A 24,266-nucleotide genomic window follows, 5' to 3' on the forward strand; every position below is an offset into this window, starting at 1 on the left:
AACATTAGACCTAGAGATAACCATAGCCCCCGTATCGGGTGAGCCAGCTAATGAATGGCCTCTCCAGCGGGGGACCCGGTGGGCTGCGGAGGGATTTAGTGTAGAGTGGATACAAGGACACTCGCAAACCTAGCCTCATCAATTAGGACATCCCCTCTCATACCACCAATTTGATAAAACTACGAACCGGTATTGTTTATTGCGCGCGCGGTATACCGTCCGGTGCCTGTAGATCGAACTTCACCCAGAGTAATGGCCTGTCCGTCGGATCGGTGAGCCGCAGGTAGTGGGACTCGTGTCACAGAGAGGAATACCTGCTCGCACCAGCTAGAAGGAAAAGAGGAGTCTACAACGGCAGACAAGGCTTATGGTTTAAAGTCGCCTTGTCAGACTCACTGTTGAGGCAGATCACAGACTCAGATCAGGTTCACGATTCTTGGCGTGCAGGGTCAGATACTGAATGATGGGACTCGCTTAATTGGTAGGTTTCCGCAGAGCCTCAGCCTTACCCCGCTATTCAACCCCACACTTGGGGGCCAAAGCTTGGCTTCCGGGTAAATGCGCGACGCTGCGCACCCCATTGATTCTAAGGTTCTTTCGATCCGCCCCGATATTTAATCACAGCCCCGACCCCGCACACGAGCAGGGTGCAGCAACTCCTCGGCTTCGAGGTAACAGCCATCGCCCCAATGCAATGACCTTCGGCGTTTTGCTCCGGCCACAACTAGCACAGCACACTCGTCGCCGAGAGCGGATGGGCGACCGGGATAACTTGTACACCCCGATTGCAGCTTGATTGTCCCCCTACACGTATTTCTCCACTGATTATTGATTTAAGGCAGGAATTAGCTTCGGAATTAGTTTTGGTCAGGTCCGCTACGAGAGTTCGCGAATTTTTGCGGTACTACCTGGCGTGTCACAGTAACTGACGTTGAACTCTTAGTGCATGCGCCGACTCTCTCTCTTCGCTGTTTGTACGGGAAGGGAAACAACCTGCTCCTAGATATTAAACAGATTGTTATACCTTACTTCAAGAAAGGCTCGCCCGGGCCCGCCTTCTCGGAGGGATGCATATACCTACCGGTTACAGATAGAGAATATCTTTAATAGCCTACAAATCACCAATCATAACCAAGCAGCTTCTACCGAGCCTAGCCCGACCTTACCTAACAATTCCGGGGGTACCTGAGGAAGAGCAGCTGGTCTGTCCCGTGCTTGAAAGAGCACGAGCACGGGGGTTGTGTACTGTTAATATGCATGAATGTGTATATAGTCGTCTTGGGTAGACGAGCCGTCAACATGAAGGTGTTTGTTCTAGTTGACAATTACATCTACGCATCGTTTTGCATTCTATCCTATCCTATGGCTTGATGTCGTATAGTCTTATGATGGTGCTTAGGGAGGTGCGCTACGTTGTACATCATGAAACAAACGGCCAGTGATAACCACGGTTGAGACGGAGCTACATAGCAATGAAACTATCTTAATGTTTCAATATGGAAATAGTTCTCAGGGTCATGCTGAAATACGACATATGATGTGGAGGTATATACCTATAGTTGCTGAGGCATAGTATCTATAAAAGTTTTTTTAAATAAATGGCGGTTTAGAGTATCAAATAGGGACCAGCATAACTGGAGCATCCCGTTAAAAGAACTTCCATGACCGTTCCACTGTTGTCTCCTTAGATTTCGGTATATTGGCTCGTTGATGAAACACGAGTGATATACCATGATCCATATACTGGGCCGGGCATTTCGAGTATTTACCACAGTGTAATTCACGATCAACACCCATATCATCCAAAGCTCCATATTATCCCGTCCCTTGTTGATTAGGCACCTTATTCTCATTGGCTCTCATACGATACAACACAGTAGGAGCAGAGGAAATACGAGTGATATTTCAAAATTACTAAAAGCCGAAAATGGAGACGTTATTAATATAATTCAAGAGAACGTCTGCTATCACTCCCATTTGATAGTGGGTTGAAGTACAAAAATGCATAACGGAATAAAATAGTTGGACTTATCACACTTGAGCGGGCTTCAAAAGTGAAACCAATATAGGGAGTCTAGAGCTTGAAGGTTCGTTGGAACTTCGGAGAAGGCCGTGCGTACATAGGAGATAGTATAAATTAAAACCAACAAAGATAACAAGGAATTGAACATGAGCAAAGTGATGAAATTCCCCCAAACGTATCTTAACCCTGCAGAACGTTCTATGACAAGTCGACTTATATTTAAGCTCGAAGGTATAGGGGCCTCGCGTTTCATCAATCCTTTAATACTAAATGTTATCTTTTGCATATCCGGAAAATGTAGGAGTAGGAAGGTTTGCAGTGCATACTCTAACTATAGGATCATGTCACCATCAGTAGCTTGTACATCACGGATCATGCACTCACTACAGCGGCGATGCAGACACTCTGAGCATTGGTCAAGTAGAGCAACTAGGTAGGTTCCGTTCTCAGGACAACTCATTCCGCCGCAGCAGACCCAACTACACCATCTTCATGGGAATTAGTCAATATTTCAAAGGCATTATTATAAGCCATCAACTTGCATTCGGTTAATGTTGCCAAAGAGATCTATGAATCAGCCTACGCCGGTAGACGCGAAGCCGGTTTAATTATAGGATAGAAGATATATCACTGGAAGCCTGCCGAAGGCTGCATGGTGGAATAGAATACAAGAGAAAAAGTCACTCACCAAACTAATGTTAAATCAAAGCTACCCTCATGCAGGTTATCTACATGTATCTAATAATGAATGCATTTTAATGCGGGAATGAAGGCACTTACAATGGTTCTCCATCATTACTATAACCACCACCACCACCACCACCACCACCACCACGACTATAGGTGTTTGAGTTGTAAGCGGTTTGCAGCTCTAAAGCGGCACCTTGTTTGGATCCTAAATCGTTACTTGACTCCGGTTTCGAATCGTCATCTGGTCCAGGCTTTGGCCAGCGAGACATGTCATCTTGGGTATTGAATTGCTCCTGGGTTTCTGGGAAGCGGGCATCTCTAGGTTCTTTTGGTTCCTCCAGCACCAGATGGACTCTGCGGAAGAATGGCTTATCATCAGGATCCACAAAGGGCACTTGATACGGTCCGAACGGTTCGGGAACTTTTGTAGAGACTCCAGGAGAAATTGTGTTTGTAAGGCTACTATGTATGCTTGTGGATTGGGGCTTTGATGATACTTGAAAGTATGTTGCACATTGTTTACTTTGGGACGCGGTAGAAGTTAGTATAGCTCTTGTTACCAGGTGACTATCTCTCGCAAGGAATTATAACAGCGGCTATATCCCTACCATCGTACTGGCTCGAGATCTTCAGAAGCTGCCCCTATATATATAGAGTAGCATTGAGGGCATTTATGTTCTTTATCAGTCATCTTTCTTTGCTTCTTAATAAGCGTTGCCATCGAGAGTGTCATCCCTGGCTTAACGAAATTGGTCCAGGTTTCCCTGGTCAGTGCCAATTTCGAAGATTCTTCTGTTATCAAATAACGCCCGGCTTCTACCCAACTCGAACCTTTTCGATTTTCAAATCTGACGCGAAGAAGATTGTGAAGACCCTATGAGGTCAGAATTATGCTTTTATATTACTTAAGAATGATGATGGAATACATACCTCCCACGCCCTAAACAACTCGGCAGAAAATTGAACCCTCTCATCTAGTGCATCTATTAAGTAGATAGGCTCATCGAGTAAGCCGTTTAGAGATCGTGGAATTCTATCCCATATGCCCAGTATTTCTCTATACTAGTAAGTAATTATTGATAAACCTTGAGGAGCAGAGTATGGGTACACACGTTTGAATAATACTCTCGAGATCCCGGATTGATGTTTTTGAATCGCTCTTATACTCCAGAAGCTTCCTTTTATCGCGAAGCACCCACCAAACGAGCTTTGTCCTCTTTTACGATCTCTTGGAAAGGCGCTTGCCAAACTTATTTATAGATTTTGAACACATCGAAAGTTGAAGCATGGCTGGTTCCAAGGCTGTGGGCGGGATTTCCGTCTCTTGGATTTTCCTTTCTAGTTGTTCTAACCGATATCTTAGCAGCTTAAATTAATTCCTAAATGCCTCTGAATCTTCGGAGTAGGATTGTGTATCTCCCCAGGAGATGGAGATGGCGCGTGCCACTAGGTATATATCGCTAATACTAAACCCGAAGGACATGACAAGACTATGTTGGAGGTTGGAAAGGTCCCAAGGACGCGAGTATGGTATGATGAGTGGTGTAGTTGATAAAGTTGAATGCCCAAATGGAGTTCCTACGTAGAGGAACGTCAGCTGGAAGAACAAGGCTGAAAGGATATACCTCCCTACCCCTCGAAAACCCATTGATCAATGGATTCATGTTTTACCAGCTCAGTCATACCCGTGACCAATCAGAGCTCTTTAAATCTATCCAATGAATCATAACTATTATCTGCCTTTCACTACTTACGTCTGTCTCGTGCCCAGCCAAACTCCTCTGCGCCAAGGTTCGTACCTCACGCAGCTTCTGCGTAGTTAGATTATTGACCAATCAGAAGAAGGCTGGGCACGAGACAGTACCTACATGTAAGTACGTAGCGCTAGCTACTTTGCTCGCATGGCTAAGTTTCGACATAATCACATGACCTATAAGCAGCGCAAAAAACAGGAATAAAGTTATCCTCATGTCTGCAAGGGAATAGTACTGAAGGTAACGGCAAAATATCAAAAACAACTTGTGGAGGTATACTCTGCCCATGCCCATTGTTATTTGGTGAGGGGTTGTAGCATGGAATGTAGAGCATTTTGTATAGGGTCTTGACAAGACTTGCAAATTCAAGCCACATAACTTCCCACATATTTAAAATTATAGCTTAGCATATATGTTCTTCTAAGGTGTATCCTACTATCCTGGGAGTTTCATGGTGTTTGATAAGATAACAATTGAAACTTAGGGAGATGGCCAATTTTGGCGCAATAATGGTAAACACCTTCAAACGATGATTAGAAGTACCAAAAAGGAACTAGAATAACGGCCATCTTAGAGGTGTTTTCAGGTGGTAAAAGGACCCCGCACTTGTTTCAACTGTTGTCTCCTTAGATTTCGAAATATTGGCTTGTTGATGAAACACGAGTGATATACTATGATTCATGTGGTTGGTATTATCCCGTTCTTTGTGGATTAGGCGCCTTATCCTTATCGGGTTTCACCGGTATTGAACGCAGTGGGAAGCAGAGTGATTATTCACAATGACTGAAGCTGGAAATGTAAATATTGGACATGCAATGTTAACGTAGTTCCTGAGAGTCTCTACTGTTGTCTGTGTTTGATAGTGAGCTGGATTATAAGCAGGTATGATGGAATAAAATTATTAGACCTATCACACATCAGTGGATTTCAAATAGGGAGTCTATTTAAGATTCGTTGGGACTTTGCCGACGGCCGTGCGTACGAGATAAGACGGGACCGTTGGTGTAGTGAGTCTCGTATTGTCTTGGGAACTTTTGCGAAGTCTCGACACTTTGGAAAAGAGGTAAAATATAGGTCAAGTAATGATATTTCTCCAACTATACGTATATGCTAATATTCATCTCGTGGAAGAATTATCTCTTTCGAAAAAATAAGAGTCCCTGCAAGACGTTCCTAAAAATTCCCAGAGTAATGTCACCAAACATCCCAAAAACCCACAGTAGTCTCGGGAGATGCGCCCACCTCCATTGGTCTTGTCTAGTTTGTCTTGCTTCGAAAGTTCAAGACTTGGCCTTAAGGCCTCAAACCATTATCAACAAGGAACTGGACAGGAGCAAAGTGATGATGAGATTTTTCCCAACATAGCTAAATCCTACGTATCCCCTCACAATTCGAAAATATGGGGGGCTCGAGTTTCATCCCTTTTATACATGCATCAAACGTTATCTTTTGATCCAAAAAAGATTTCAAGTAGAAAGATTCGGAATACATACTTCAAATATAGCTAACTAGGCAAGACGAGCTACTCGCTTGGGCACTTGCGGCAGCGACGATGTTCACAGATTAGGCATGAATGTGTGTAGGCTGTGGTGTAGGGGGCCATCCCTTCTCCCGGTAGACAGTTACAATAGTACCATCTGCATTATCTTCATTGAAATCAGTCAGTGTTTCCGGGGTATAAGCCATGAACCTGCACCCCATTGTTGCCGAGGAGATCTATAACACGCGACTTGAGGGTCAGGCCCATTATTATATGCATCACTACATGTAATCACTTAGAGCACCTTGCTAGTGTTCCATATAATGAGATAGTAAAAACGGGAGCTTGCTTACCGATCGAATAATCAGACTAAATCGTACTCATCCTCATCCTCATCCATGGAGATTACTTAAAGAATGTCTCACAGGATCCTAGGAATAAAGTCACTTACATAGTCAGTCTCGTTTTAAAATTGTCATTGGATTCGGGCATTGAACAGTCGCCTGGTTCAGGCTTCGGCCCGCGCGGCACCTCATTTTTAGGGTTAGGCTGCGAATGCTCTTGGGTCGCGGAGTAAGATTGTGTGTCGCGCCGAAGGATGGATATGGCGTGCCTCACTAGGTCGCGAATATTGAACCCGCAAGGCATTGCAAAGAGGGTTATAGGTACACAGAATACGATATGATGAGTGGTGTTGTTGATCGACTCAGAGTTGAATTCCCAAGGCTGAACACAGTATCTAGCTTAGTCATAGTTATGTTCCCATAGCTAACCAGAACTGCGTTGCGCTTAGTAACGGCCTGAAGTAAACTTCATAATTCACGGAATCAACTTGTGCTTGTATCCAATAGCCATTCAGGATTGTGGTGATACCACATATGAACAGACCAAGCTAGTCTTCAATCGACCGATGATATTGTAGGACATATCAGCGCTCAGAGGTATTCTTACCTTGTTGGTTGATACCAGGCCAGAACATTTATAATTCATGTTACCTTCAGTACCTATATGTACTTTGAAGCCACAACTTCAATTCCAGGTTGGTCACAACAAGTCCGAGTGATATCCTGCGATTCCATATCATTCCCTTTTTGTAGCAGCGGTGTTCCTTCCATGTTTCGGTGGTAAAGTAGTGATGTCGATGTCTGGTTGTGATAGTACCGATATTTATCGATATGCTACCCTACGCATCTCCTCTAGTTGAAAGATAAATATTCCACTGAAAACAGATCGCCAAGAGATGTCCGAAACCAGACAATACCACGGGCTTAATTCTATTCCGTTAAAAGCGATAGAGGCTGTCCCTAAAGCTGCCGTTTTTTTGGCATATCCATTATTAAATTAACATTACTATTGGCTCTTGACGTACATACTGACATCAAACGGAAGATATCCAGTTAGTGTTCTGCAGACACGGCTAGGATAAACAATCAAAACAATCTTAACCAAAACTAACTAAACGGCCTCAATACAACACCCAATATATCGTATCCTATGCATCCATCAATTATAATCATTTCATATCTGATTCCCCGCACAAGGACCCGGCCCACCAACTTCATTAGCCGGATCGCCGCCTGTGATAAGGAAATAATCGCCCAACCCATTCGGGCAAGTAGCGCTTGGGTTCGGCCCCGCCGCATTATATACGAGAGCACAAAAGCCAGGCGCACTAAAAACCCACCCTGAGCAGCGTTGGGTCCGGGCAGGATCATAGCACCGTAAGCAGCACTCCTCGGCCGTGGCGGAGCCAGGTACGTCGATGACGCCGCTGCCGGCGTTGACGCCTATTCCAAAGGCGCCGGGCACGCGGTTCTGTCCGGGGCAGACGGTGTAGGTTGCGACTGGGGCGGTGGAGGTAGTGGAAGTGGTCACGGTGGTTGTGGTGAGGAGCGTGCTTGTGGAGAGGACGGTGCTGGTGAAGGTGGTGGAGAGGGTTTCGGTGAGTGTTGATGGGACGAGCGTAATGCTTGTAGTGGAGACGGTTCCAAATACTGTGGAAGTCGTTCTAATGATGGTGGTCACCGTGGGGTTGGCATTGGTGATGGTAGTGGTGGATGTAGCTGTCTGTATGTTCCCAGGAACTGTCGTCGTCGAGATGTAGGCCGTTGTGGTGTGCGCAGCTTTGGTTGAAGTAGTGCAGACGGTGACGGTTTCGACGATAGTCTTGACTGGGCCATAGGCAAGTGAGCATCCGGCGGAGATAAGGTTGTCTGGGGCGTATTCGAGGCAATCAGGAACCCTGCCGCGACGCTCTCGCTTCGCTGGGCCGCTGTCACGCCGGGCAACGGTTACTGTAGGCGTCCCGAAGGTTGCGGTGATTGTCGTGGTGGATGTTGTGGTACTGCATGAGATTAGCAAGTTTAGCCCAGAGTTCAAAACAAACTTATATGCTTTCAACATACCTCACAATAACGGATGTCGCGGTTTGGATTGCTACGGATGTCAGATCTTAACTCCACGAGCATGAGGGGTACCACAGCGCCATACATGTTACAATACCAGCATCACTCGTGACCGTGCTAGTCGCGACCGTCGTAGTAACGGTCTCCGTCCCCGCCGGTATGTGGCTGGTAACCACAGCAAAGTCCGTAGAGAGGTTGGTCACGGTGTCTGTGACATAACTTGTCTCAACGACTGCCGTTCCCGGCCCCTGCGTAGCGGTGACACCGGTGGTAACCGTGGTCGCCCCTTTTGTGACTGTCAAGACTTGCTCAACAGTCACCGTTGCGTGCTGCTTCTTGGTGTCTATTTCAGTCTTGGTGATGGTTGTGGCTGGCGCATTGGCTCCAAGCCATGATGAACAGAATTTATCGAGGTGGTTGGACTTGATTATGTTTGCGACCTCTTTCGGGTTACTTCGCCCTATAGAGTTGTGAGAATGATGAAATTAAAGGCTTATACTTCGCCCCCTAGGTTTATGCCAGAGGAGTTGACAGCTCGGATCCAGGTGAAGGGCACTTGAGGTACTAACCATCTCTAGCATGGACAATGTTTCCAACAGGATTTGTACCAATTACGGAGTTAATGCAGGTGAGGAAGACGGCTGTCCTAAAGATACTGCCAATGGTCTTGGAGATCAGCATAGTGTGAGGGCGATTGAGAGTCCTAGTGCAAACCCTGATGGTGGAGACTTGACCTGGTTTTCTCAAGACTCCAAGCGTCCTTATATATACACCCGTATATAAAGAATCGGTATTGTCGACCCGAAGACTCTGGTTTCGGTAATATGGACTTTGTGCAAGGTATATTGTATGGTTTTAGAACCATTAAGCTTGACCTTCAAAAGCAGGCACGGGAACGGCAATTGCCAGCGCCACAGTTGAGTAAAACATCGAAAATCCATGTTCGATTCCGTGTAATCTGTGTATGTACGTGCATGTAGGTAAAGCTTGATTAGGCCTCATGAAAGCTTTTTCAGGGGCAGTTAGTAGCTACCAGTACGTAGCTGACCTTAGACTGTGGGGGGTAAAGCTAAATTATGTGTAACGTGTTCCTCTTTCCCTCATTTCCACCATATCAGCCCGCAGCCGTAGGACCAACATCCCGTTTTGGACCGGTGACTTCACTGGAGTCTCAGCCTATGTCCACAGATAAATTAGTGCTTGATCTAATGGAAAGACACGGAGGTACACGCGTCTAGATCAGTAGGTGCATACATGGTACATGGGAAATACCGGTACCAGTACTAGGGGGAAACACTTTATTCTAGGGGATATCCATTAATCGATTGAGGTGTTGTGTTGAGTTAAGGCACCCTAGTGCGCCCCCAAGCCAAACGCTACATGATGATCATCTTTTCGCCGTAAAACATGTGAGTCTGCACGGTCGCATTCGAAATTCAGCAAGTTGGGCCAGAGCGCGGTTTCTGGCTTATGGCCAACTGACGGAGCGAGATGGGATAAAATCAAGTTCTTCGGTTCGGACTAGCTATCGCAGAAAGTGATTCGGGCGGGAAACGGTATACAATACCGAGCTAGGTGGTTGGTGCGCAGTGTGCCGAGCCCGCGAAAGTTAATTAAGCTTTTTGTACCCCCGACTAATTAATCTTGGCTACATGTAAGTACTGTCGTTCACGGGGTATTGGTGGACACTGGGTATTGGCGAATTCCAGGTAAAAGTTGGCTTGGCTATCTCTTTTTTGCCCTGTCCGCCATCACCCAGTATCCGCTAATACCCCGTGAACGACTGTACTTGTATGCACTTAAGCTTATTTCAACATCATTTCAATCTTGAGAGCAACCACAATTTCAATGTGTGTAGGTAAAATGTAAGCAACCCAATTTAATTTCGCATATAGTGTCCGGATCTTCGAAAACAGATGCGCAACTAGCTAGTACCGAAGAACGGGGGTAAAACCGATACATTCTTATATTGTCAGGGGATATAGAATATGCGAGTGTCTTCAATGGTTTTGTATGGCCAGTATTAATTGTCTGATGGGCTGGACAGTATTGACAAGATTGTCGGGATCACCAAAATTTGAACCGGCTGCTTTTCTTACCAGAGAAATCTTCAGCGACTGTATATCCGAGCAAGGGTGTCCGGGACTACCAGTGACCCATAAAACATGTATGTACACTGGGCAGGCGAGAAGCACCGGACCATATACGTTTTGTCTGATCTGGGTCTTTTTTTTACACTATTAGTTGATGCCTAGCGCTAGCACGCGCACCAAATTTTTGGATCGAAAACCTGCACCGCCGGGTACCACCACCTACCCACGGCCCGTCCCAAGCATAAAAGTAAAGTCCCACTCTAACAAAATAGGAATGTGATAAATAAAATTGACCGCGAGTGTTTCGTGCTTCACAGATTATCACTCGAAGGCGAACTGCTGATCATGATCGTCCAAACGCTTCAGCCGATTAATTGAAATTTTTCTCTTTTAGGCGTGCCATCTCGCAAGTATCTTTAAATCAAATCACTAGCTTGTAGGTAAATTTTATTTGATTATTCTTTACTCGCCATACAAACCGAGGCTTTGCCATTCAACGCCGGCCTTCGACGGGCAAAAGGCGTCCTTGTTTCAATAAAAAAAATAGGAAAATAGCCGTGAATGGGAGCTTAATAAATGGGCATTGCTTCTGAATATAACAAATGTGCTGCGATATATCTAACTAAAGAATAGTACTTTTGAATATTCGCATGGGAGAACCCCACCAACATGAGCCAAACAATATAAAATGAGAAAAACATCTTCGATCCTGTTCATTCGAAAGTCAGCAGTGCCGCCTGAGAACAGGAGTCCATGAACTAACAAGGAGTTTTAGATCCCCATGTGAATATAGGCAGCCCAGTAACGTGGGTCCTTCAATTGGAGGACTTTTCCCTTCGTCACCCCTACCAGCCTTGCCTTTCGAACCTCTCCGACCTGTTCAATCCGGGTCGATCCTCCACGCAGAGCTCTTATAGCGTTATGTAATCCCAGAGAAACGGACTTGGAGCTCATCCTGCCGTCCAATATCGTGATGTACACGCTTTTGGCGACCTCAACGCAATGGATATCGGACACTTCCCATAGAGAACCAATAACATTTTGAAACCCGGCCAACTGACAAGCCCCCATGAGGTGAATACTTTCATCGATCAAACTATCAACGTTACTATTTCCAGTTGAACAAGCGGAAAGATAGGCGAGAAGAGGTGGATTTTGGTGTAGTTTTTGGTCGATCAAGTCCTCAACCGTCAGCGGCTCATCAGCCACGGCCAAACAACTCTTTGATGGATCAGAAGGATCAGAAATGCCGTGACCAGCAAAGTGAAGAATATTGCAGCCGATGAGCTCATTTAGCACCTCCGTTCTTTTGGGAGTGTTTAGACGAATGCAGGGAATTGATTTGGGCAATAATTCTTGAAGTTGATCGATCTCCATTGTAACGTATGGAAGCTTATTCATCCCTGGAGTATTATCCATGGAAGCGAAAACGACCTTTTCTGGAGAAGATACTTGACGCCTGAGAGATTTGTTTTGAAAAGCGAATACTAGCGACCGGATTGACGGGCTATATGACGATATAACTCGGTCAAGAACAGACCGGCCAGAGTTATCGAGATGGTGTCCAGCGGCATGAATTGGTAGGTTGCTAAACGAACCGGTGGGGATCCACCAGATGTGTGGCCAATTGTTGTTCTCTGGTGCTCTGGTAATCCTTAGATGTTCCAACACGGGGCCTGCAACAACATCCCAAAGCCATTTCAACATGTCTAACATGTCCTCCATGGGTAATTTTCCAGACTTTAGTAGTTTGGACCTCTCATGGACTTCTGATTGATGTAAATTGGGTAGCGGCAGTGACACAGTGTGGTCCTTCTGAACAAGGAATGCATCACATCGAAACGCAACATTGATAACCACAATTGTACCTAAAGGCTCGGTAGCCAAGAGCCTGCTTGGGTCGAGTGTAAGTAAAAAGTTTTTAAAGTTTGGTTCCTGTCGTATTTCTTCCAAAACTTTGTCCAGCTTCACTTCTGCTGCTTGGCGTCTAGAGAAGACTGACGCAGTGGTTGATTCTGAATGTTCTCCAAGAGTGCTTTTGGGCGAATCAAGCTCGCTGCAGAGGCGATGGTATTCCTGTGCCAGCTTTGGGTGTTCTCGCTCTAACTCGCTAATGTCACTCCTGGTTTCAAACCGATGGTTGGTAATGATACCACGGCCAAGTTCTAGCAGTTTCAAGGCATCCGCCGCTGATTTGTTGGCCTGAAGCGCAGCAGCAGTAGCTTTAGAAGCTAGACCGGCATATAATATCAATGATTGCTGCTGATCCTTTTGTACTAAAGAGCGAGAGCTGAGTCGAGGAAGGAGATTAATGGCGTATTCTGTAACTCGGCTTACGTCTGCCCAACGTTCATATTGCATGTGAATATTCCCAAGTGTCAAAGCACAATCGATGCGCTTAGCTACAGGTGAAGAGACGAGCTCCATGGATTCAGAGAGGTACCGTACTGCAAGGTCATGGTCCTTTGGGTTCTTTGTCAACCTGTGTCGCATCCATAGTTTGGACGCCAGGCATTGCATGACATTGGCACGATCAGGACTTTCCGGCGTTTTTTCGAGAATCTTACATGCTTCTTCAGCGCAAAAAATAGCCTTTTCCAGGTCTCCTTTATCTCGCCTAGCTTCAAATCGAGTTGACAGCCAGTTTCCCAGGTTTGTCGAGTAAACGACTCGACTCAAATCCAAAGAAGGGGCGGTATCCAGCGCTCTTTGGCTGTAAAAGATAGCTTCATCGAGATCTTGAGTCGCTTTCGAGTGCAAATATCTATCGCCAAACATGATTCCAAGGCTGGATAAGAATCCTGTTCTGTCAGGATGATTTTCCGGGGTTTCATCTACTGCCTTTTGTGCATACACAATTGCTTGTTCCAAGTCGTCCAAGGTCTTCATCCGATAGTACCTTAAAGATAGAACTCCAGATCGAAGATGTAGCATACGACATCTTAGTAAGTGTCCTGGTTGAAGAACCTCCTCTACCGCCTGTTTGGAGTACAACGCCGCCAGGTTAAGGTCACTCATCGCTCCGGAACACCGATAACGCGACATTAGGGCGATGGTCAAGTTGTTTAGGATTCTAGCTCGATCAACTTCGTTACTATCTTTTGGTGTCGCGGCAAGCGCATTTTCTGCTAGTGAAATTGCGCTTTGAAGATCATCCAAGGATCCGGTATGCTCGTATCTTTCCGACAGCCTATTGCATAGATTGCACACGCGGATCGACCAGTCTGGGTGGTTTGGGGAGGTTTTGTCTACAGCTTCTTGACTGAATAAGATTGCTTGCTCGAGATCGGAAAGGTCACCGCTCCGTGAGTATCTCTTGCTTAAGCTAATCCCGAGGCCATTGAGTATGTTGAATCGGTCAATATGCCCCATGGGTACTTCCCTCAGGGCCTGTTTATACCAAAGAATTGCTTCTTGTAGATGTTCCAGATCCCCCGTTCGTCCGTACATCGCATGTAGTCGGCTACCTAAGTTGCATAGACGACCAGCTCGGTAATGGGTTGGGGGCGTTTGATACACCGCTTGCCTGGATAAATCGACTGCTTCGTCGAGATAGCGCAGGTCCTGGGTAAACTCGTACATAAACCCTAACCTGCACGCAAGGTTTCCTTGACGGCATGCTAGATGGTCTCCAGAATTCTTTGGGGTTAATTCTACAGCCTCTCTAGCCAATGAGATTGAATCTTCGAGGTCTTTTAGGTCCGAGTTTGCCTGGAACCTTATTTCGATCCTAGAGCTCAAGCCATTGAGTAATGTTGGCCTATAAGGGTGGTTTTTCGGAGTTGTGTCGAGGGCTTCCCGGCCTAAATTAATTGCCCGTTCAAGGTCCTCCATTTTGTCTACTCGGTTGATTGCCTGGAACCTGGAAAGGAGGCGACGAGCGAGACTATCGAGGATAATCGGCCGGTTGGGATTGTCTAAAGAAACTCTCCTCATTGCTTCCTCGCAATACGATACGGCTTGCTCGATGTCTTTAGTTTCCCCGGTCTTATTATACTTGAGATTAAGCTCGCGGCCTAAGTCGCTCAAATAGCTTGCGGGATCGTGTCCCTTCGGAATTTCAGTCTGATTGGTTCGGTCGGTGGTTATTGCTTCTGAAATTTCTTCTAGGTCGTTTGCTCGGGGTGTATCGACAGCAGAGACATGTTTGGGCCTTTCCAGGAGTATTTTGGCCTGGTACACAGGGTAGTTAGGGTCGTGAAAGGTTAAGTTGCGGTTGACAATACTGTCTCCCGTGGAGGACGACATGGCGACCGAGGCCTTACAGGCTTAGCTTTACTATTGTAGCGCGGAGATTCCTCTTTGGTATCCTCTTGAATAGGCCGTTGGATTAGGTGATTTGTAGATTGAGTTAGAAACAGTAGTAATAGAGGCTAGTTGAACTTGAAGAAATACAATAAGGGAGGTGCAAAGGTGAAGCTTTCTAGACTTGGACCAACAACAGAATCCTGAGATGGCCGTACATGCAAAATGAAGAATTCTTTTAGTTCTGAGAAAGTGTATGATAAGAACGGATGTGTAATGGTCAAATTACCAGTAATGATATGTCAACAGATCGCTCTTTTTAACCAAGGCATTGGATCTTCCCCGTTTGGGAATTTTGAGGGGTAGAATTTCGAGGCTGTGAAGAGGGGCTATCACTTACTAAATTTTGGTTAGAAAGCCGCCAATCAAAAGAATGCATCACGCTTGTGTAATTTTTCTGTCGCTTAGCCTGATGCCTTGTTTCCAGCCTGGTTGCATTGTAGAGATAGGTTGATTAGATTATTGATTTGGCTCTCAGTAGAAGATTAAATCGCTCAATCTGTACTTGCAACCAAACTTTGTACGGGAGCAGCAGGAAGAGTCAAGTGTTATTTCTGTGATTCTCTCTGGCTGGACTATCTTAGGTTTTAATAGGGCTTAGTTGTAGATACTTGAGTTTAGTTATTGTGGCCGCCTAACTATTTGGTTTGTGTGGTTGTGGTAGAGCGTCCGATTGAAAACTCGTCATACCTAGGGGACTGCCAATCACGGATGAAACCACTAGTTTCTCGGTAAGATAACTTGTAGACCCTGCTAGAGGTCAACATATATACTACATGAGCTTCTTATATATACCGTAATTAATTAACTCTATCTTACAAATCTGGGTTCGTATATGCATTTAGATCTGTCGCTTAGAGGATGTATATACAGCGAAAGCTTGCTATAACGGTACGCTCGGGACCGGAATTTGGCACCGTTATAGAGAGATTACCCTTATAGAGGAGGTGCTGGTGCTGAAGGGCAGGCGAAAAGGACCGAGAAGTGCTACCGTTATGGAGAGATTACCCTTATAGAAAGTACCGTTATAGCAAGCTTTCGCTGTATGTACCTATATTTTTTTTTTGTTTAATTCATACTCGCATGCAACCTTTCAGTTATGGCGGAGCACTCAATCTACAGTACAAGTACAGGGTTTCACCCTTTATGCCTACTAGTCGCTCCTTTCAGCAGGATGTGGAATTATGTACCTATATGTTTGTATACCTAATGAGTGCTTGTATGTGTTCTACTCTAGATCTTCATGTAAATACATACATGTAGGTATACGTATGGATATATTTGTATTGTATTGTATGCTTCGTAAGTTTCGTCTCGCTACTAATACTACTAGTATTTGTTCAAATATCAGTGTTGTCAGTTTAAGGTTTTTAGCGCCCACTAGCGCCCACTAGCGCCCACTAGACCCATCAACCGCTCAGGGTACACGTTGCTGGCTGGTTTCTGTATTCTCTAGAGTCCTGTTCCGACTGATCACAAAAATGACGATCAACCAAAATCAACATAGGCCGAAGACAAGACAGACAATGTATTTGTGATGATGACCTATGAGTACAAGAAGACTAATCTAGTGTGTGGTTCTCTCTTACGTCGCTACTCGTCTAGACACATCTTCCTTAGCCACTTGTTTAGCTACATGTTTAGCAGCCTCATCATACGCCACGTACTACAACGTGCTCTTGCATAATTGCAAAACAACCTCGATTCCGGTCTGAGAAGTATAGAAGTTACCTAACCTTCAATAATGATATCATATAATAGATAATAAATTATAAAACAACTTATTCCACCAGGCTATAAAAGGAGACTAGGTACCCGAAGTTAATGTGAATATCGATATCACATTAGCCTTCTTAACAATTACCTCGATCCATGCATGCGCATGTCTTCGGTAACACTGCGCACTATTTCTCAAGACTACATACATGTATGTAGTGATTCGAGCCACGCTTCAAAGCTGACAGTTCATCGAGCCACACCCGGCAACAGTAAGTAGTATTACATCCATGTGCCTATGCATGAGAGTGAAAAGATAGAGGGCGTGTATCCCACTCCATTTCCTAGGCGGTCTATGGGAAGCCGATCGAATCTCAGAGAACCCCACTGGGTGCGGGAATATCTCAATTTAGGTCACATGGCTCTGGTATGTATGTTCGTTCCCCCGCCCTAAAATTCCATATGGTTGTGGTCTCTAGCTCTATTGTGTCCATCAAGCTCATCTGATTGTCCGATTTTGCCTAGTATTACTATAAGCTTCATTAACGACTTAAAGTTGTTTTTATTTCTCAAAACGTGTTAAACATTCCGAACAATCGAAGCCATGCCAAATACGTGGATTGCCAATTACCTTATCCCCGAAGACTCTGTCAAGATCGGTCGCTTCGTCCTCGATGTCGAAAATCCACAGCAAGATTTCCGGGGTCCAGATAAGGACTGCTCTCTCGAGAAAGATGTGACTGCTTTGCGAGTAGAAGATTTTCGCGATACAGTGGGGCAGTCCAAAAGTTCCGGGTTCAAGATGTTTCTATCGAAACTCCTTACTACGTCTTACAGCATTCGCGAGGATCTAACAACCGAGATAAAGTCGGCGGTTTGCATGACATACCAGTTGAACAACTCTGGAGACTATTTTAACAACGCCTGCAAGTCTGATTCTACTCGTGAGTGGTTGGAGAAGGCTATCAGGAGAGGGAGGAAAGTTTATCTAGTCGTCGGTATCAAAACCTTGGCAGACGCGCATATCACTGTTGGAGAGAAAATATCGAGAGGGACCTCAACCAGTTCCGAACTTTCGGGACGTTCGCTTTCAGGAACTACTCTTCCCGTCGGATCCAGCCTTGACCTTGGGGCCTCAGGGTTACATATCACAGAATACAGCAAAGCTGGGGAATACGTGGTCCCTGGGGTGCAAATCTTCGCAGTTCAATACCGAAGAGTAGGCTTTCCGTTGTTTTCCAGACATAATCTTGAAAAAGCAGAACTGCAAGATGGCAACCGATGGGAGGTATACCTGGGTGGAAGAGGAGAGGCGGATGGTGTGCAGATTGTTGAACCGCAAATGCAAGCTGATGCTGGAGAGGAGGACTTGGAAGGTTATTGCGATTGCGAGGCCTTCTTGTTTGGAGAAGATGAGATTCTTTATCTGTCTTGAATGTTGTCTTTCACGGAGACCGTAGAGAATTCTATCCATGTGATCAAGTACGGGGCTCGGTTTAGAATATGCAATTGTATTAAAATTTGTAATTTAAAAAAAATATATGGCTTGATGAAGTTGATCAAAGTTGCTCTTTGTGTCTGTTTGATTGAGGCTGAACAACTATTTGACCAATCTGAAGTCTAAGATTGCTGAGGAAAGTTTATCTGTAAGGAGTGATAGCTAATTGGAGGTTGAATCATATCTTTGACCTGGAAGTGACCTGGAAGTGACATGTTCTGAGTTGGAACATCTTAAGCTTGCGTTTCGTGAAAGTCAGAACCTCTAATTATTATCATTAATACTCTAGTCATATCTGATAGAGCAAAGTCGTAAGCAGCGAGTGATAGATTTCAAAATATGGAACAATCTGATTTAACCCGACTAGCGTAGCCATCTAGATATAGAAACACTTATTTTAAACCCCGGTTTAAATTTCTATAGGAATTACTCAGTCGTTAATTAAAAAGTTGGAATTTTTAGTAAGCATTTGGCCATGGTTAATTGCAACGATATCCGACTATATGTACTTAATTAATGCGCGAGTATATATAATATTATATCTAGAACTACGTCACACAGACAATGGAACTTTCGTAAATATGAGTTTCTCACCCAACCGTTTATTTTATTTTTAAAGCTTGAGATGATAAAAATGGGGGATAGAGTCCACGAAATGCTCTATCCGTACGTTCTTTGCTACTGTAGGTAGGAAATGCAAGATAAGAATAAAGTGTTGCTAATTAACCTGAATTAAAGCCACAAAAAAGCAAACAGAAAGATAAAAATAGAAAAAATAAAGGAAAGACTACGTGGGGCCATGGGTTAAATGATTTCTGTGGGTTGTTGCCTCTGGCATTATGGGACCTAATACAAGGGGTTATCAGCATTGTTCTTACGCTTGTGGGTATTTGAGACTATTACTCTTCATTGCGGCTATTAAAATTCTCCCCAGGAGTAGCTTTATTATCATAGTCCGTAACATGGTTCTCGCTACTAATTTCCCTATGGTCCTCGTCCGTAAAGTGCCCCTCACTGAGCGTGATATGAGACTCGTCTGGAACGGTGCGCACTTCAACTTCAGATGTCGCCCACAATCTTCGCGCTTGCGAGCTGCGCGCAAGTCTTGCTTTACGGTCACCGACATCCAACTCCGCTAATAAGGCATCGAGGTCGTTTTCACCCCTGGTGGAACCAGGCTCCAATCTTGCGCCGTTAGGACCAAGTTCTGGTAGCTCTAGAGCACTGAATGACGTTGGATCCTGGGTAATGAAAACTTTGAAGCAATCAATTTGATCGGGAGACAGCGGGCTCCAGTTCTCGGACAGTAGCATCTCAAATTCGCACTCTTTATAGTCGTTGTTGAGAACGGTTTCGTATTCCAGACCAGGGGGAGGGAAAACTTTTTCGATACACCATAATGATGACTGAAAATTGAAAATCGTGATGTTTAATGGTACCCCGGTCTTATTCGTGAACTTGATCGCTATGCTAGACTTATCCCTTACACTGTGTGTCGCCCCACAAGTAGCCGGGTCTGCCCTCACAAGAATAGATTAACAAAGTACATAAATTCCAGTGATTATAGAATCCATACCGAATCCTTCTATCTCGAAAAAATACTTCTCCTTCAGGCTGTCTGGCTCTGAAAGATTTTTCAATTCCCGAAACATCTCGTACCTTGCCAAATGTCTCAGATTGTGAAGGAATTGTTTCGGGTTGGTGGATTGTGGAAAGTTGCTGATGGGCTCATTGGAGGTATCGAGGAGTGTGAAGTTATTGGAAAAATCTACACCGATATGGTACTTCGCGGTAGATTCCGAATCAGAAATCAGTTGCACTGGGGAATCCTGGGCATTTCGTCTGAGTTCTTCCTCTAGCTTATTGAACAGCCCTTTCCCAGTGGGCGTAGATGTTCCTGGGAAAAGCTTAACTGCCAGTTTCAGTACCAGAGATTTCAACGGCAGTGCCTGGAAGCCAGGCTCAATTTTCACGTCAGGGGCTGGGAATTCTAATTTAGCTGTTGAATCCAGTTCAAATACTTTAGTAACACGAGCTTTTGGTCGCTTGCTGGAATCACTGAAGTGAAGTTCGTTCCAAGGATAAATTGCATATTCCGAGTTGACCATTACTCCATGCGCTTTGCCCGCGTCTAATATGAGGGTGTTTCCCTCGACCTTTTTGACGGTATGGGTGTGAAAAGACCCCGCCTCTTCGCTCCCGAAAAAGTATCGGTTACTTTTTCCTGAAAAAACAGGTGTTTGCTGCCCGTTCCAATCTTGCGTTATCTGTACCTGAAGTCTTCGATGTAGCATGCCGTGCGTGAGGTTGAGACCACCAGACTTGAGGAATAACAACAAATGATATGTCAGGACCCCGTGCCATTGCCCCTCAATCAAGTCTTCATTGGCTTTCTCGTGAAGACGACAAGCGGCGATCAATTCGTACCCTTGTGGGTCCCACCACAGTTCTCGGTCGATGCTCCGATAACTCTTCTTGAGCGACTCAGTGAGACCTGGGGGTACTGGTATGGGCTGTCGCCTCTGGTCATGGCTCACCGTCTCATCGACTCCGTCAATACCCCGCGCGACGGCCGTGTTACCATCTCGCGTGGCTCCCCCAGAGTGGCAACAGTCGAGCACAACGGTTAGGATTAATCCCTTCTTGACCATGGCATCAAGAAGGATTGCGAGCTCAACATCGCGTAGGTATTGTCCACCACATCCAATATTATGAGGAGCTATGGCTTCATCATAACCGCCAACACCTTTCAGATTCGGATAGGACGTCTTCACTCGCGCACCGTGGCCAGAATAATGGATGTAGACCAGATCGCCCGTTTTCGCCTCTTTGGTTACTTTCTTGAGAAGATTGACTATATTTTCATACGTTGGCCAATATCTCGGTTCCTCCTGTACTGGTAATTTACTTCCAGGTTTGGATTTAGTGGAGGTAAGTGCCACAATGTGAGATGGGTCGACTTTCAGTTGCGTTTTGAAATACTCCTCGACTGAACGAACATCCTGCACACAACCATTCAAGCTTCCAAAGCTGAGGGAGTTACCAGCTGCGTCGTGTCTGTCGCCCCCCGGCATGTAGAAGTCTATACCAATTAAGACCAACCACTTTTGAGGTTGCGCAGCGTTTGATTCTAGGTTTTCCATGCTGATTTTCGAGAAAGTTCTTTGATGTGTAGAGAGTGCTAGGGCTGTATTCTTCAGGAAATGATGTGGTGGAGAGCTAGAGTTTACCCAAATGTGGCCGGGATCCTAATGACAATTTATATTATATGTAGTATAATAGTCAACGTTATAACGATTCGTATTAACATTATCCGCGAGATTCTTTGAAACTGCTGACCACTCCTCTCCGCTAATAAGATAAATCAATTAGAGTTGACTGTCATTGGATAGTCCAGGTGGAAGACGACCGATTAAGAGAAATAAATGCACTTAGATGCGCTGGTTAGGTATCAGGCGCTCGAAGGTTTTCGATGTTAGAAATCCTTCTGTAAGGACTGTCCACTGTCACATACGCCATACAACGCCATACAGAGATAATACATGCAGCACATATATTTCTCGGAGTCTCTGCTCCTTTCATGCATATAGCTCCCCTGCGCGTTGTGTTCATAAAAATCACTCTGAGCTTGCAGTTGGGGCAGTGTTCGATTGACTGCGTTGTGAGTTGACGGCCTTGGAGCCGCCAACCACAGCCTTGCTATGTGTTCATGACCAAATTAAACTGATAAGATATACTTCACCAATATATAGTAATATTTGGAAGTATAGGCCGAAGAGGTGTGGATCGATCACGGATCCAAACAAAGGGGGGAAAGCAATGCAGCGCGAACGTCAGTCAACACCCTATGAATGGCACAGCCGTCTGATCACTCCGATTCAAATTCAACTTCAACTTATTTATCGTTCCAATATTGTCATGGTGACAGCCATAAATGCGGGTAATAGAAGGGAGGGTGCATGTACTGAGACAGACCGCCAAGGCTGTCCTGCCAACCGCAAGCTGATTACAAGTAAAACAAGAAAAATGGGATTAATAAGGATAATAGAGTTAAAGGCAAAGCTAGATGAGATTCTTTCCGATCTCTTACGGTATTTGTCTTCACCAGCTAAGTATAAGTATGTACAAGAATAAAAACGGAGGCGGGTGCGGAAGCCACGGCCGGAAGCCACAAGTACATGTCTGTATATATTTATTATCATGGAGCCAAACAACTACACGATAAAACACAGGTATCCCTCTAGGTGTCTGAACTAACCTCTCCCACAGCTACCTTACACTCATTAACTTGCCATGGAACGGGATAATACCTCCCCCTCATTAGCAATGAATTGCGTACTCACGGTCCTGCATAGATTGAAGACTGGTGATATCTGCTCTTGAAGCTAAACAGTATATAGGTATGGCACGTGTAGGCATTAACTAGTAGAAACTGTAGTCGAATTATGAGGGAGTGGGCGGGTAAGAAATTCCCTGATTCATTGACTTCGAAAACTACATGTAATGTTGCCTATTTTCCCGTTCAACCGGAAGGAATGCACAGTACACATCTTGGCGTTTCACCCTCTCGCCTAGTCCCATTAATATATTGGGGACATGCATCTCCTTGCTTTGTTCGCTTCTCAACCGAACAGCTTCAGGGTTATATCAGGTTGTCACTTATATATAGTCATGGTTGATATGGTGAAGTTACTTGTAGGTTCTTATAAGTATATTATATTTTTCATATGCATTTCAACGGTTATGTATCTAGGGGGAATGGAAATGTGGACCTAGAATATTTAGTAAAGCCGCTGGGAGGGTCGTTTTTTCGGGCCTGAATTTCCGTGGAAAATGTCAATATTTTAGTAGAAGGAAAGTCATTTTAAAAGAGATCAGACGACTTTATAGATAAAGTTACCCACGATTTTCTGGTGCCTTTACCTGTCACGCTTCTGTCACCCGTTTTTGGGCGTATACACGGGTGATAAGCTTTGGCCATCGGTGATGCTTCACGTGATTGGGCAAGGTCACCGCGAATGAAACGAATCATCACAGAGCATCGGATCCTACTATTACACCAAAAGCATCAAGCAAAAATTGCCTGCAATATATGCCAGGAAATGGACCCACCAAAATGGGATTATCCTCCAATTAACTGCTACAAGCCCATTGATGCCAGATATCATTTGATGACCCCATCGAGATATTCTCTTTGGGGGCTCAACTATCTCGAGATCTAGAGGAGGGACTTCATCGGAAAACATTGATTTTCTGGCGGAAAACGGGGAACACCAGAAATAATGATTTTTTTCTTATTTAACATGCCTTAATACACACTAGTCGGTCGGTTATTGCATCAAATAATGTGTATCTCGCAACTTTTTGTGTGGGAAACGTCAAAATTGATGCATTTCCATTCCTAATATGTACTAGGGTGTTGGTATTGTTTGGGGAAATAGCCAGTGCTAAGCGATAATTCTGTAGCGTTTAAACTGATGATATTGTAAACCGGATTCCCTTGACTTGGTGGTTGATGATACCCTCAAGTCTTCGCAGAATCCTGCCCTATTTATACATGTTGGAACCTATGCCAAGGCCCGCTTTCTAATACTAACTGATACACGATAATAGAATAAGATAATGCTCCCGAAGATAACCCAGATAGAAAAGCGCCCCCGCACAGTTCCGTCCTCCATTCTAATTCCGACACGTAACCATGAACCTTGCAATTGCCAGTCATCGGGCTATGCCATACTATTATCCTAGACCTACTTCCCTAAGTAGAACAGCCTACAGCTGTAAGCCCCGCTTCCTATTCTATTCCGGGTGAGACACCCAATAGTAAGCGTGCCGTCATAATAGTATAGTACTAGTGTGGTAACACCGCGCGCCCCCACACTACCCGATACCTTTCTATGCTTGTCCTTTCGTTACCCGACCGTCCTCGCATCACAACCCGTCACTCATATTCCTCACTGTCCTAGGCCTCTAGAACAGTGTTCCGTAGTTCCTGTAACAGGTATATATACGGCCACCCTCATGAGCTCCACCATACATGCAGTCTTCATAAAAAGAAATCAAACAGGATATAGAAGAGTCACAAAATCTTGAGTGAGAGTTTATGACTATCGAAGAACATTGGTTTTTATGTGTGGGTTTGCTGTGTGGATCGACTTTGAATTCGACCCGGCAAATACATTGTCAATAAGATACTTGGTATATAATAGGGTATATAAAGATTGAAATAAGGAGAGATTTTTTACCGGACAAGTTTGATGTATGCATATATGGTTGAGGGCCGGCCCGCCACGCGTATGTAC

At 44.9% G+C, this 24,266-nt stretch overlaps 5 protein-coding genes across 5 annotated transcripts; 1 reads left to right on the forward strand and 4 right to left on the reverse strand.

The window, feature by feature from the left end:
• Positions 1-10: 10 nt before the first annotated feature.
• Positions 11-581, reverse strand: LAJ45_05107 (uncharacterized protein; the record flags this gene model as incomplete). Its single annotated transcript, XM_046114680.1, has 4 exons — positions 11-129; positions 188-257; positions 325-327; positions 510-581. The coding sequence occupies 4 exons, from the start codon at positions 579-581 to the stop codon at positions 11-13; spliced, it is 264 nt and encodes an 87-aa protein (XP_045972229.1).
• A 6,884-nt stretch (positions 582-7,465) lies between these two features.
• On the reverse strand, positions 7,466-9,615 carry LAJ45_05108 (uncharacterized protein; the record flags this gene model as incomplete). Its single annotated transcript, XM_046114681.1, has 7 exons — positions 7,466-8,291; positions 8,353-8,383; positions 8,438-8,812; positions 8,922-9,007; positions 9,067-9,086; positions 9,487-9,528; positions 9,607-9,615. 7 exons carry the CDS (start codon positions 9,613-9,615, stop codon positions 7,466-7,468), a joined length of 1,389 nt encoding a protein of 462 aa, XP_045972230.1.
• A 1,601-nt stretch (positions 9,616-11,216) lies between these two features.
• On the reverse strand, positions 11,217-14,693 carry LAJ45_05109 (uncharacterized protein; the record flags this gene model as incomplete). The annotated part of the gene is made up of 1 exon (XM_046114682.1): positions 11,217-12,872. The coding sequence occupies one exon, from the start codon at positions 12,870-12,872 to the stop codon at positions 11,217-11,219; it is 1,656 nt and encodes a 551-aa protein (XP_045972231.1).
• A 2,377-nt stretch (positions 14,694-17,070) lies between these two features.
• On the forward strand, positions 17,071-17,901 carry LAJ45_05110 (uncharacterized protein; the record flags this gene model as incomplete). Its single annotated transcript, XM_046114683.1, has 1 exon — positions 17,071-17,901. One exon carries the CDS (start codon positions 17,071-17,073, stop codon positions 17,899-17,901), a length of 831 nt encoding a protein of 276 aa, XP_045972232.1.
• Positions 17,902-18,682: 781 nt separating this feature from the next.
• On the reverse strand, positions 18,683-21,107 carry LAJ45_05111 (uncharacterized protein; the record flags this gene model as incomplete). Its single annotated transcript, XM_046114684.1, has 4 exons — positions 18,683-18,691; positions 18,756-18,810; positions 18,868-19,480; positions 19,541-21,107. The coding sequence occupies 4 exons, from the start codon at positions 21,105-21,107 to the stop codon at positions 18,683-18,685; spliced, it is 2,244 nt and encodes a 747-aa protein (XP_045972233.1).
• Positions 21,108-24,266: the final 3,159 nt, after the last annotated feature.

The sequence above is a fragment of the Morchella importuna genome, assembly GCF_003444635.1.
Source record: "Morchella importuna strain M04M26 chromosome Unknown Morimp01GS013, whole genome shotgun sequence".
NCBI lineage: Eukaryota > Fungi > Ascomycota > Pezizomycetes > Pezizales > Morchellaceae > Morchella > Morchella importuna.